At 30.8% G+C, this 13,414-nt stretch overlaps 1 protein-coding gene across 7 annotated transcripts in view; it reads right to left on the bottom strand.

The window, feature by feature from the left end:
- The window catches only part of LOC107609328 (protein SABRE-like), a 30,022-nt gene extending 21,525 nt beyond the window's left edge, over positions 1–8,497 (bottom strand). For 5 of the 7 annotated variants that reach the window (XR_015892360.1, XR_015892359.1, XR_015892362.1 and 2 more), the window contains exons 1-8: positions 8,233–8,497; positions 7,181–7,292; positions 6,032–6,322; positions 5,524–5,786; positions 4,491–4,704; positions 2,224–2,394; positions 2,043–2,120; positions 160–426 (exon numbers count right to left, since the gene is read on the bottom strand). Coding sequence is in view for 3 of the 7 variants with exons in the window: in XM_016311242.3 (XP_016166728.1) it covers positions 160–426; positions 2,043–2,120; positions 2,224–2,394; positions 4,491–4,704; positions 5,524–5,786; positions 6,032–6,322; positions 7,181–7,292; positions 8,233–8,303 (1,467 nt within the window). In the remaining 4 variants the exon portion in view is untranslated. Of the gene's footprint in view, positions 1–159; positions 427–2,042; positions 2,121–2,223; positions 2,395–4,490; positions 4,709–5,523; positions 5,787–6,031; positions 6,323–7,180; positions 7,293–8,232 lie in introns of those variants that run through there. The other 2 variants (XM_021107636.2, XM_021107637.2) reach the window with 2 other exon arrangements.
- Positions 8,498–13,414: the final 4,917 nt, after the last annotated feature.

Here is a 13,414-nt window from a genome sequence, read left to right as displayed (position 1 = left end):
CTGACCAACGCACCCAAGACATCCAAAAAGTCATATTTGAAATGAAATTGGTTGTTAATTACAAAATGTGAGAAATCTAATAATTTTCAAGATAATGTTTCAACATTTAAAAAGTTTCTATTTTATGAAATAGTGATAACCATATTCATAAGCACTCACATAGTACGCCGGAGATCCAGCCATATCAAAAAGCATTATTGTCACCTCAGGAACTGACACCGTACATTTCCACTTGATAGCCATTTTATCAGTAGATTTTGTTTTTGGTTTTGGTTTTGGTTTTACAACAGAAGAATCTTCTTGAAGAACCATTCTTTTCTTCTTGGACAAATGGAGAAGCAACCAATGCCTTAACCTGTTAGTTAGGATATTGCATTGAAAACCTTCGAGATTAATTTCAATTTCAGCTCTAATAGGTGACAATGACTGAAAAAAAAAAACAAAAAAACCAAATTGAAGGATCAGTGTACCCAAAAACTACAAAGAATCGTAAATCTACAATATATAATATATATTGAACAACACCATAACACATGGAACCCAAAAGGGAAAAGTTGCAAGAATTAGATTACACATGTACTTTTGTTTACAAATAGAACAATAATAAGTATTATTAAAAAGGAAAGGGTATGCAAAGATATGAAGGATGAATGATCCTTGTTAAAAAAATTAGCAAAACAAGAACCTATAGAAAGAAAGACACACAAAAAACAATCAGAAAAATAAATATCCCCCTAAAGTGATCATGCTCCATGATTCGGAATCACATATTTTATAGTTTCCTTATTAGAATGCTTTTCATTAAAACCAAGAGAGTTATGCTTCAGTTAAATACCCTCATTTTTTGTCTTTCTTCCTTCTAAGAAAACCAATGAGGCTAGTCAGCAAGAACTAGTCTGTACTTTATGGCAATAGAGTAGTTAAATGCAAAATATGAAATCTTTTGATAAAGTTAGAATCCTCTAAGTAAAAATGAGGTGAGAGGATTTATAAACCTCACAATCCTTTTTTTTGTGTGTTATAAAGTTTAAATAAGCTCTTGTCTGTTACTATTAAACATAAGTTATAATTCATAAAAGACTAAAATATGCTAATTTTAAAGCAGTTAGTGGATGGTTATAAAATAAACATAGTAGATCGATCAAAACTTGAATAAACATAATGGAAATTAAGTAGTAGTACTTTCGTGATAATTAGTTTATTCATTTTGATTTGTAATTAATTATGTACATATATAAATTTTAAAAGGTAAGGATCTGTTTACTCTCATTGTAAATTTTGTTTAGTTATACAGTAAAATAACTTTTAGTGTTGGATTATACATCAATAAAGTGGTAAGATGAAAATTAAACAGCTTCCAAATTTTATAAAATTTTAAATTGATCTATGTGGTGAAATATCTTAACTTAAATATTAGATTGATAAAACTCACAATTCTTGGAAAAAAACAGAACAAAAGTTATTTAATGGTACAAGTTAACAAGACTTACACTTAATGTAATTGTAAGCTAATCCTGACCCTTGGTAAAATATGCTTATGGAAATTATAATGTTTTTCATTCAATTTAGAGAGACTAATAGATACTTACTGAAGGCAATCCATGTGAATAGATCAACTTTTCTAATCTTGTAACATTCAAATATTAGATTTCTATCACATTAATCCATAACCATAACTAATATGGTAAAAATATTATTTACATGAATAATGTGATAATTGTTTTCAATTAATTTAGGGCCAATTTTATGACTAACATTGTTGGAAGACTAATATGGTGAACAAAATTTTATTAGGGACTAAACTATGGTTTTGTTATGAAGTATATTTCATACCAAAAGGACTATATTGAATCCTACCATTAATGGGAGAGCCATTTTAGTCGATGACCTATAAGTACTTTTGTAGATGTTCAAAGAGCCTAGAAGCATACTCTCACCTTGGTAGGAATTTCATGTGCTTCTACTTAATAGATTGATTAAACACAAAAAAGTACCATTTTTGCAAGCACAGAAGATGCTTATGTGGAGTGCAAATTACTTGCCTGTACTGGAACATACACAAAAAATATTAGATCCAACTTGGATATCTCCAACATTGAAGAACCAGCTTCTCTAAGTAGCTGTAGTATCAATCGTACAAAAGAAAACTGTTAGCCAGAAACAAGATGAAAAGAGAAAAATCATATCACAAGAACTTTAATAATTAATAAACATACTCCATACATGAATTTCAGTAAACACCAGTTGGACATCAACTTGTGTGATCTCGCCAACATCCTCAATGGATCGAAATTTGTTGATGTTCAATTGGATACTCGTGATACTGTTTTCAACTAAAATACCATGTTCCCGATGGGTAAATTTTACATCCACTTTTGGCAGGTTGAAGCTGACCTATCAATGACATTATAATTCAATAATTGACATTAAAATTATTTTAATAACCACTATATATAATTTTTTAAAACAAAAATTGATAGATGGTAAAGCAAACAAGTGCTCTTACTTTCAAGAGGGTCTAAAATTGCCAAATTAAATTAACGAAATAAACAAAAGCAAGATACCAAGGCATGAGTTATTAGGTAAAGGTATACACATGCATTTATATTTAAACACATCCCAATTGCAAAAACTTATTAGGCATGAAGTACCAAAGGCCAAGAACTATCTTCCCTAGTTTCGATATTTAACTTTTATTTAGAAGAACTAGGGGAACAAGAACCCAACTCAAGACTACTTAATCATAAAGGCTCTAATATCTTGGCCAAGATTAATTCTCTAAAAAATTTTAATTAAAGAAACATAAATGTTTTTATATCTTACAATAAAAAAGGTTATTTTGAGTAACTTGCAAGAATTCACATTTTTCCCTAAGCAAAATCAGTGTTTAAAAAGGAAATGTCTCTTGTTTTGGGGGAAATTAGACAACCATAAAAATTAGAGTTATCCACAGCATGGCAACTAATAAAGAATGTATTCACATTGTCTATGTATAATGTCTTTTAAAGTTTTTGAATCAAGATTGATCACGAAATGGCCTCAAACAGAAAAAATTGACTTAATTTGCCTAAAGAAGACACTTATAGATGGATAGAAGAAGTATAATGTTTGAGCAAGTTGTCAAAAGGCCAAAAAAAAATTACCCATGCAATTCAACATAAAAGAAGGGCAAAAAAACAGAAAAGAAAAATCGAAGTCTATGGAATTGTTTGTCATAAACAAGAGAACTTTTTAATGAGAAAAAACGGTTAGGAGTTTAATAGTTCATTTATTCTACTATTTGGAACGACAAAAACAAGAAGGGAAGAACCAAAGAAAAGGCGCAAATTCCATAAAATAGTTACACCCGCATTCAGGCTTATATGTGAGTTGATAGAATAGAAAAAAACAAAACCATACTAAGAGTCAAGCCAAAGCACCTAAGAGAGACAATGTTTGGCATTTTCAAAAATACAGAGCCAACACAATACAACTAGGAAAAAATGTTTAGTTAGAAGAAGGGACAACCTACAACTCGTATTTTCAAAAAATACAACTTTGTAACTAGTTGAGATTTCTAACCAAATAGTCTATGTGTTATTTACCCTTTCATGAAAAACATGATGAGCTACTACTAGATATAATAATATGGTGAAACTAAATAACCTAGAAAACATCTAGCATATTTTGAAAGAGAGACTATATCAAAAAGATGTTTATGGTGAAAAGACCGAAGACTTGTCTCAAGCTAAGAAAAGATATCCAAAACATGATATCTACATTTTAAATGCAAGAACAAACCAAAAAGAACTATTAATGAATCAAAGCCTCTAATATCAACATATTTAAAAGTAAGGTTCCTCTAAAAGACTTTTTACTATTTCCCTATGTTAAACATGTTAAACTTTTATGAATAACAAATCATTTAGGTGTGAGAATTATACTACAACCAAAGCTATATAGCAGACTTCCACAAACAATTAGCTTCTTTTCTTTTCCTATAACTTGTAATCATAGAATAATCTATGGTTATAAGGCAAACCCAACACTCACTTCAAGATACCAACTAAATTTTACTTTTAATAAATGGAAAAAGAAGAGTACAAAAAATGATCATAGGTTTAAATAAAAAATATGAACTAATGATTGTCCACAGGGAGGATAATACATTTTCCAGCTCTCTAATCTCTAGATATTTTGGCAAGGTAGATAATAATGAAATATTTAAACATGAATGATAATTAAAGAAATTGTTAAAGTAAGGATAGTTGAAGTAAAATGCACCTCATATATTATATATTGATGTATTCTCTAAGATTTTAATATGTTTTTGTCTTTTTTATTATCTGAGGATAGTTGCAAGAATTCTACCCCACATAAACAGAGAAGTTGTTTATCAAACTTATATATATTTTCTTCTAGTATATAAGGCTTAGAAATGCACATCGTGATTTAAAAAAAAATGCAAAAAGGTTACCAAATAAGTATAAAAAAAAAAATCAAAACCAAACCTTCTCAGGAAATTTAGAAATGTTGGCCGCAAGTTTTTGCTGCTTACTTAATGGCTCTTGTATGCTTATAGAATCTTCACTTGGTGTTGTACTTATATCAGGGGTAGAGTGAGATTCCAAAGAACTCTTTTTCTTAACCAGAATCCCCTCATTCAAATTCACCATGATCTCTCCAATAGAAATATCCACATTCTTAATAATGGTACCTACTTCACTGTCTCCAAAGGATAAAAGAAAGAGAATAGTTAAGGAGCAATGGATGGATAAAATTAAATATTAAGAAAAAAGAAAAATTAAAGTATTTAAATATAAAATTAAATAAGCTCACTACAATGGCAACATCTGAAAAAGCTGGACTTTGTTTTTTTAATGAGTAGCACTCAAACTGGTACTCATTGGTGTATGCAATTCTAGTCAATATGAGGCGTTTCAAAACATGCTCATCCTCTTGAAAAAGCACTCAAAATTCATTTGCTAACAAATTGAAACTCCCAAGAATATGAAGTACTTAAAAACCATATTAGATGACCCCAAGACTAAAATATGAAGCTCCCATCAATATTTATCTGACAACAAAATCAACAACTAGCATTGTTCATAGTCAGAATCCATTGCAATATAACAAAACCAAGGATATTGAAATTGATTGATACTTTATCAAGTAAAACATTTTCATATTAGAATTGACAAATGAGTTAACTTAATGTCCTCACAAAAATAGTTTAAAGACTTGCAAACTAAGAATAATATATCTAAGAAAATATATGATAACAATATTTAAACCAAAGTTCAGGCAAACAATCATCAAGTAAATTAATGTTTATTAGGTAATAGTTTCTCTATGTTATATGTTGTAGACCCTTGTAGAACATTTATTTGAAAAAAAAGAAACTATTACTTTTTCCCTTTGATCTCCTTTCATATCAACTTGTTCTTGTCTTACACACAAGTCCACTTCCTATTTTTCATCCACATATCCAAGAAGTGAAAGATTAATATTTTCTATTAAAAAGTATATCGGAAAGAATAGTACCTATTATGATCAAATTCACATGAAACGTTGAATTTTTCACACATAAAAGAACCAGAAGACTTTTCTGCAGCTGTAGCAGATGCTTGGTTAGGAGCTATGTACCCTTTTCTTGTAGGATTGGACAATTGATCACCCATTTGAGGCCCATGAATACGAACACCAATGGGCAAAATGTTTACCCTAACAAACAATTTTGTTTCAGACCCTTGATCTTTAGATATATCCACATTCAACTCCCTTATCTCAAGTGCAAATTTAGGTGTCTGTGTCATTTAAAAGAGACTCTGAGTGACCCAAAGACAAGCGTCTAAAAAGGTCTAAACAAAAAAAATACAAGCAAGTTTAAATATAAAAGTACACATGATATTTTAAAATTTTATTTTACCTGGCAAAGAAAATAATTCTACTAATAAATTTTGATATATACACACACAGCAGTGTTAAAAATACTACAGTCAACATGAATTTGGGCAAACTAAAAGGAAATTGTAATGATATAAATGCATACCTTTAGAACTATATCTGTCACACAAACAGACAAATATTTGGCAATGTTGCTTATCATTATCCACTTTTTATTCCCCTTTCCCTTTCCCTTTCCCTTGCTTGAACTACGAGCACGGGACTTCTGAGTTTTCTTCTTTGCAGGGCTTTTAATAGAAGGTCTCGTAACAACTTCTAACTTGCATATTGATAGTTGCAATTTTGGATCCAAAGAACTAACACCGGCAACATGTTCAACCAAGGAATGACGCAAGATGATTTTAATTTCACTAACATATACAGATTCCACAGCACCCTGTTCATGTCATAAATCAACATAATAATGCATCAGATTTTGTAGACACAATTCTGGTTCAAAAAAAAAGGTAAAATAAAATAAAATAAATCATTAGAATAAAAGAAGCATAATTTAGGATTTGGAGAATAATTAAAACAAATCAATTGAGCCAAGCGTCTCATAATAAGGATGGACATTGCACAATACTCCATGTATGAATAAATTTGGGAAGGGATAATTAGAAGTTTAGAACCACTTTCAGTGGTAGTATTCTCAATCTATGTCACACAACAAAAACATTAGTTAGAAGGAATGTCACGAACTAAAGTCAGAATTATTTAAGAGTTTGGTATTTTTTTGAGTAAAATACTACATTTCTTTGTTTTATTTTAGAGTTTTTAATTTTTGAAAATGTGAATTTATCTGTCTTCTCTTAGTATCAACTGATGAGTCCAATTATTGTAATAATTCTCCACTCATGGAGTGTCGAGACATGAATGAGTTATAAATAAAAATAAAAAAATTTAATAGTTCCACAGGAAAGTGCTTTGTTTTAGGATATGATTTTTAATTACTTAGATGATGATAATTAGAAATTAATTCTATACAAAATGCAGCAAAACCAACTTTTATTGCACACTGTTTTATAAAAAATTAGTTAATAGAAGGAAGAATCTTGGCCAAATAGGAACTAAGCTCATCATAGCTATTTCATCAAAGATTTGATAGCCTAGGAAATATTACATTTCAGATGAAACTTGGAGAGATTAGAGGAAAATGTTATTTAATTTCTTCAGTCAATATACATCAATTACCCTTGGCATCAAAATTGTTACTATGATAATAAGCTAGTGAGTTAAGGCGAAGAAGAATAACCTTATTAAACCTCACGACAATGTCTCTTATACGATTACATCCACCAACACGAAATCCAACTCTTGCACCCAAAATCTTACTCACAATCCAAACCGAGAATGCACAAACAAATCTGCAGTGGATGCATCATCATAATCAGGTAACAACATGGTCCTTGCATGAAACACTAATTACAAGATAAACAACATAATGACATTTGAACGTTCAATATTAAACCTTGAAGCCTAGTATGTAAATTGATGCATAACTATTTAAGAAAATAAAGAAATTCCCAGGCCTACATGATCAATTAGTCATGATTCATGAATCTCTACGAACTTTAAAGACTCTTGTACAAGGAATTTGATACATGAAATGGAAGACCTTATGAAGGACAATGTTCAGACAACTTCATAAAACAAGCAATGATCCTATTAATTAAACACATGACTGCTCAAACTCCTTGTCAAATTCTTCTTTTTCCAACAAAACCACTCTTTCAAATCTTCAGAATTTTGTTCCAACTATCAAGAGAAAAAAAATACTTTGTAGGGAAAAGAAAACTTCGTCTCTCAATGTAAATCTTGTTAAGCCATGGGAAGACCAAAGTAACCCAGATATCTACTGCAATCAGCTTAGTACAGAGTCTTATGCATGTAAATTTTACACATCCATTTTCACTTTTCCATATGCAATATCTTCACTTTCCACCAATCCAAACTTTGATTCCCAAAAACTAATAACAATCTTTCCCTTCAATTGTAGGAAGTCTCTTCAACAAGAAAAAAAGGACCATCATTAAGCCTAAAAATCACATGGATTTTCCTTCCCATAATCCATTTCATGCCAATGAGGAACAATCATTGCTTACACACATGCACACTTACTAGCAACAAATTTATCAGTTAAATTGATTCCCCAATTTTAAAACGTGCAACAAGAATTTGAATTTAATTCAATCCATTAAAAATTTGTAAACCTTGCATTCATAGCACAAAGGCATAAAAAAGGAACAATAACTGAAAAAATTAATATTCAAAATATAAATTAAAACATTGTTCGGGAGTACTTACAAAAACGTGAAAAACGCTGTAAAACAAAATGAGAAGAACGCAATCACGAAATTAGCAGGAGTAACTTCCATTTTTGACGAAAGGGAAAAATCATGTGTCTATTGATGAAAGGAGAAGAAGAAACACTTAAAATTGAAGTGCTTAGAATTTGTTTGAAAAGAAGGGATTGCGTATGAGGAAAGGGGATTGAGTCTTGAAAAGCGTGGCATTAGGAGAGCGTTGCAGTGTTATGGTTAAGATCCGATCCATTAGGTGGTTGATGATCAAAGGACATGAAAAAGAAGCATATGCATATTCATGCTGCTATCATACTTGTCTTTTGGTAGTGCATGAGAAACAAAATGTAAATCAAGATGATGTGCGACATGTGTACGCCGTAGATTGTGTGGGTGTTTCATTTTTCTTTTTTTTTTTTTTTTTCTTCTTTTCAAGATGTGTGTAATAACTAATAACTTCTAGTTACAACTTACAAGAGTAAGATTGTTTAAGATAATAAATTTGGATCGTCTAAATTTTAGATTTTTATTTTAGAAAATAAAGTGAGATCTCTTATTATTAAATATTTTTTTATATTTTTTTTAATTTCATCTATAAAATAAATAATGATACATCATATTTTATTCTCTAAAGTAGAATTCAAAATTTAAAAATTCTAAATCCCAATATAATAATTTGGTCTCCTAAATCAATAATTTTCTGTTTAAATTTTAGAAATTAAAAAAAAATTAATATTTTAGTAAGTTTGATTTTGATCAAATTATATATTGTCGTGTTTCTAAAGTAGTTATTTTAAAAAAAAATAATTATTTAAAAAAATTATAAATGATTGTGAAAAAAAAATTATTATCGATGTATTTAATTTAATAAAAATATTAGATAAGTAAATACTATAGACAGGGACGGATCCAGAAATATTATTCTGGAGGGTAATAACATATATAATATTAAAAAATTATACAAAAAATTATATAATATAAAATATATTACAAAAAATATATCGATAGAGAATATATTTTAAAGTACAAAAAATATGTATGTACTTTTTATTAACGAAGTGGTCGATTCTTCGTATCATAAAATTTATTGATAATAGAATCTGTGTCAAATTTTCAGCAATTTTCTTTTCAATATAATTAAAAGACAATTAGCAAGAAATTAACATTTCATTTTGTTTATGAGTTATTCTTCACAATATTTATTGCTGAAAAAGATCTCTCAATTGTAATAGTTGAAACAGAGAGAATTAACACCAAATGAATCAAAAAGGATGCACATAAAAAGAAAAAAAATCTACTTTATGTGATTTAAAAAATTTTATTTAATTAAAAAATATTAGTAACAATATCTTTTCAGATTTTTTAAATATTATTACTTACTTTTTTAGATATTAAAAATCATTAATATTTAAGTCAGGCTGGACTTTTATTTATATTAGACTGAATATTAAATACATTTAAAAAAATTAAATCATACTTAATAATTTATTACTATTAATCTTTTTTTAAAAAAATTGGAGGGCCGAGGCCTCCACTCGCCCTGTATGTTCGTCCCTGACTATAAACAATTAAACATTTTATATAACTAAATCTTTTGTTTTTCTTTTTTTTCTATTATCATGGTTGTCGTTCTCATTATCCTCATTATTTTTTTCTTCTATTTTTATCTTCCTCCTTCTCTTTCTGTTCTATCATCTTCTCATTCATATATATATATATATATATATATATATATATATATATATCCTCAAACACGCCTCTTGTGACATATGTGTTTCACACGCCTTTTTAACAGACTTTTAAATTAATTAACGCGCGAATATATAACTTTCTTTTTTCAAAGAATTTCAGTTTCTTTTTCGAATTTTTTGCCTTCTTTGTTCGATCTCGTTCGTGCGTTTCTCTTTGCCTTTTCATTCGTTGTTTACGTGCATTTTTCACTGGTTTCTCTTTCGTCATTTACGTGCGTTTCTCTTTCTGTTTTCTTGCTTCGTTTTTCTCGATTTCCATGATTTCTGAAATCAAACTTTGAAATCGTTTTGAAGATAATAGATGATTCAACTTCAGATTATCAGCTGAACTAGGGCGAAGTGGATTTTGAATTTGAATCGAATGAAGTTCCTGAGGTGTGATTTATTTTCAGTTAATTATTGAATATGAATTTGATGCAGTTAGTCATTTATGATTGTCTAGCTGAATAATGCATGAACATTGATTGTGAAATTAATGCATGAACATTGACTGTGAATTGAATCTAATGTATTAGTTTTTATTAATTTTGTGTATTTTATACCAGACGTTCGGGTATAGATCAGAACTATTTGGGTGTATTTTAGAGAAGTTTGGGTGTATTTACAGTTTATGCCTTTTCTTATTATTTTAGTTGAGTTGTTGTCATTCGGGTGTAGATCAAGAATATTTGGGTGTATTTTAGTTGAATTATTATTTTTTATGACGTGCAGAAACTCTATAGTATATCCTTGTTTTTAACATGGTGTATTTTTGGGTGTATTTTGCAGCCCCTCTGTGTTGTTGATGACTACTTTGTTCCCAAGGTTGGAATGACTTTTAATACCCTTGAAGATGCTAAAAATTTTTATAAGGACTATGCGAAGGCTGCAGATTTTTCTACAAGAGTTCGGAGCACAAATAAAAAGGGAAACGAAATTAATAATCAATTGATTACATGTAGCAGGGAGGGAAAATGGAAATCCAAAATATCTCTGACCGAGAAGACAAATCCCATAGCTGGTTTAAATTGTCCTACAAGAATTTATATACACACATTGAAGGATGTTGGTGCTTGGATTATTTCGAAGGTCGTGTTGCATCATTCACATTCTTGTTGTCCAACTCAAGCAGAGATACTCAAACAGCACAGAGAACTAAGCATGTTTGTTCGTCGTACAATAAAGAATAACGAGAAAGTTAGTATCAGACCAAGCAAAACTTATCAATCATTTGTTGCGGCAGCTGGGGGTCACCGCGAGTTAAATTTTATCGAAAAAGACATGAGGAATTACATCACGAGAGAAGTGCGGACGGAATATTTCGGAACAAGAAGATGCAAAAGAATTCGGGAAATACTTATTAAGAATGAAAGAGAAGAATCGGAATTTCTTTTTTGAGCTCGAACTCGAGGACGATCAGTCGATTAAGCTGGCTTTTTGGGCCGATGCAAGGAGCAGAGCTGCCTTTGAGTATTTCAAAGATGTTATTTCATTCGACACCACCTACAATACAAACAGGTAACATGCTAAATTAATGTTGTTTTATGAATCTGCTACAGAGGTGTATATTGGATGTTTTTGGGTGAATAAAATTATTATTTGGGTGTATTTAATGATTTTAATTCTGTTTTGTGTGTTGTTTTATGAATTTACTGCAAAGGTGTATATTGGATGTTTTTGGGTGTATAAAATCATTATTTGGGTGTATGTAATGATTTTAATTATGTTTCCTCGTAATTTGTATCAGGTATAATTTAGTTTGTGGTTCTTTTGTCGGGGTGAATCACCACGGTTAGTCAACACTTCTTGGATGCGCTTTGATGAAAAATGAAGATATTGAATCATTCAAATGGTTATTTCAATGTTGGCTTCGTTGCATGGGAGGAAATGCTTCGAAAGGGATTCTCACTGATCAATGCGCGTCAATGAAAAGGGCTATAGAGGCTTGTATGCCTACAACAATTCACCGTTGGTGTATTTGGCACATCACGAAGAAGATTCCAAGCAAATTAAACAGCTACAAGGGACACACAGAAATCGAACAAGAAATGAGCTAAGTTGTTTGAAACTCTCATACCAAAGAGTCATTTGATAGGAATTGGAATGATTGTTTACTGAAGTATGGTCTTGTGGACAACAAGTAGCTTTTAGGTGATGATGTTTAAAATCTATAGCAGAGGTGTAAATTGCATGTTTTTGGGTGTAATATAGTCTGATTTGGGTGTATTTTGCAGATCTTTACGAAGACCGTCATATATGGGTTCTAATTATCTGGATCACCACTTCTGGGCCGGGATGAGAAGCACACAAAGGAGTGAGAGCATGCATTCATTTTTTAACAAGTTCATTACCCAGAACAGCTCACTTATCTAATTTCTCAAATAATACGATAATTGCCTCGAAAGCAGGGAGCAAAGAGAGAGAGAATCCGATGCTGTAGATTTTCACACCGTTATACCATGTGCAACAAAATCCTCCATAGAAGCTCAGTTTCAACATGTGTACATTCACCAAAAGTTTAGGGAAGTCCAAGTACAATTTAGAGGGAAGGTGAATTGCATCACAAGATTAATGAACTCTGCTCTAGGCTATTCAGTATACAAAGTTGGAAAACAAGTTTCCAGCTCAATATTCAACAAGTTTGCGGTTACTTACGACTCAGTAGCAGCCCAAGTGAAATGCCAGTGCTTATTATTCGAGTCAAGAGGGATATTGTGCCATCACACCCTAAGCGTGATAAGCTTTGAACGAGTAACCCAAGTGTCACTGAGATATATATTGGAACGATGGAGCAAGAAGGTAAAGAGGCGACACACACACATCAAGAGCAGCCACGACGAGCCACTATTGGAGGCAAGAAGCAAGAAGTTTGACGAATTGGTGTTTCGTTCGCAAAATATATGCGAATATGCATCAGAATCCAAGGAGCTGACTTCCATTCTGCACCATGCCTACGATAACGTCATGGTTGAGATGGAAGAACTGAAAGCCAAAAGGAAGGGGACATGTTCATTATCTCATGAAAATGCCAACTTGGAATCCGTTAACAAGCTTCAAAGCCCTCCAAGGGTTCAAACAAGAGGACGTCCAAAAAATAGGCTAGGTTTAAAATTAGACAAACATATTGCAAATGCCTCAAAGAAGAAGAAAATGAAAGCTCTAAACGAGGTAAAAATGATGTTCTTTAAATAAGTGGTGATTGAGTTTAATTTTTTTGGTAATAGTTTTGCTAATATGCGAGTTTATTATTTCCAGTTAAACCTTTTTGATGCTGCATCAGTGGTGCGACCAAATTCCAGCCAATATCACAGAGATGTTATGAATTATCAGTTCAAGGAACCAGCAGTAGGGGATAGTTTTTTGGGTGTATAATTACAGGATATTGGTGTAACGCTCAATTTTTTTGTTGTATTTCTGAATTTTTTTGTGTTTGACATTTTACTTTTATATTTTTTA

The sequence above is a fragment of the Arachis ipaensis genome, chromosome B7 (genome assembly GCF_059453495.1).
Source record: "Arachis ipaensis isolate K30076 ecotype BB chromosome B7, ASM5945349v1, whole genome shotgun sequence".
Taxonomy (NCBI): Eukaryota; Viridiplantae; Streptophyta; class Magnoliopsida; order Fabales; family Fabaceae; genus Arachis; species Arachis ipaensis.
This window is presented reverse-complemented; position numbering and strand designations above follow the sequence as displayed.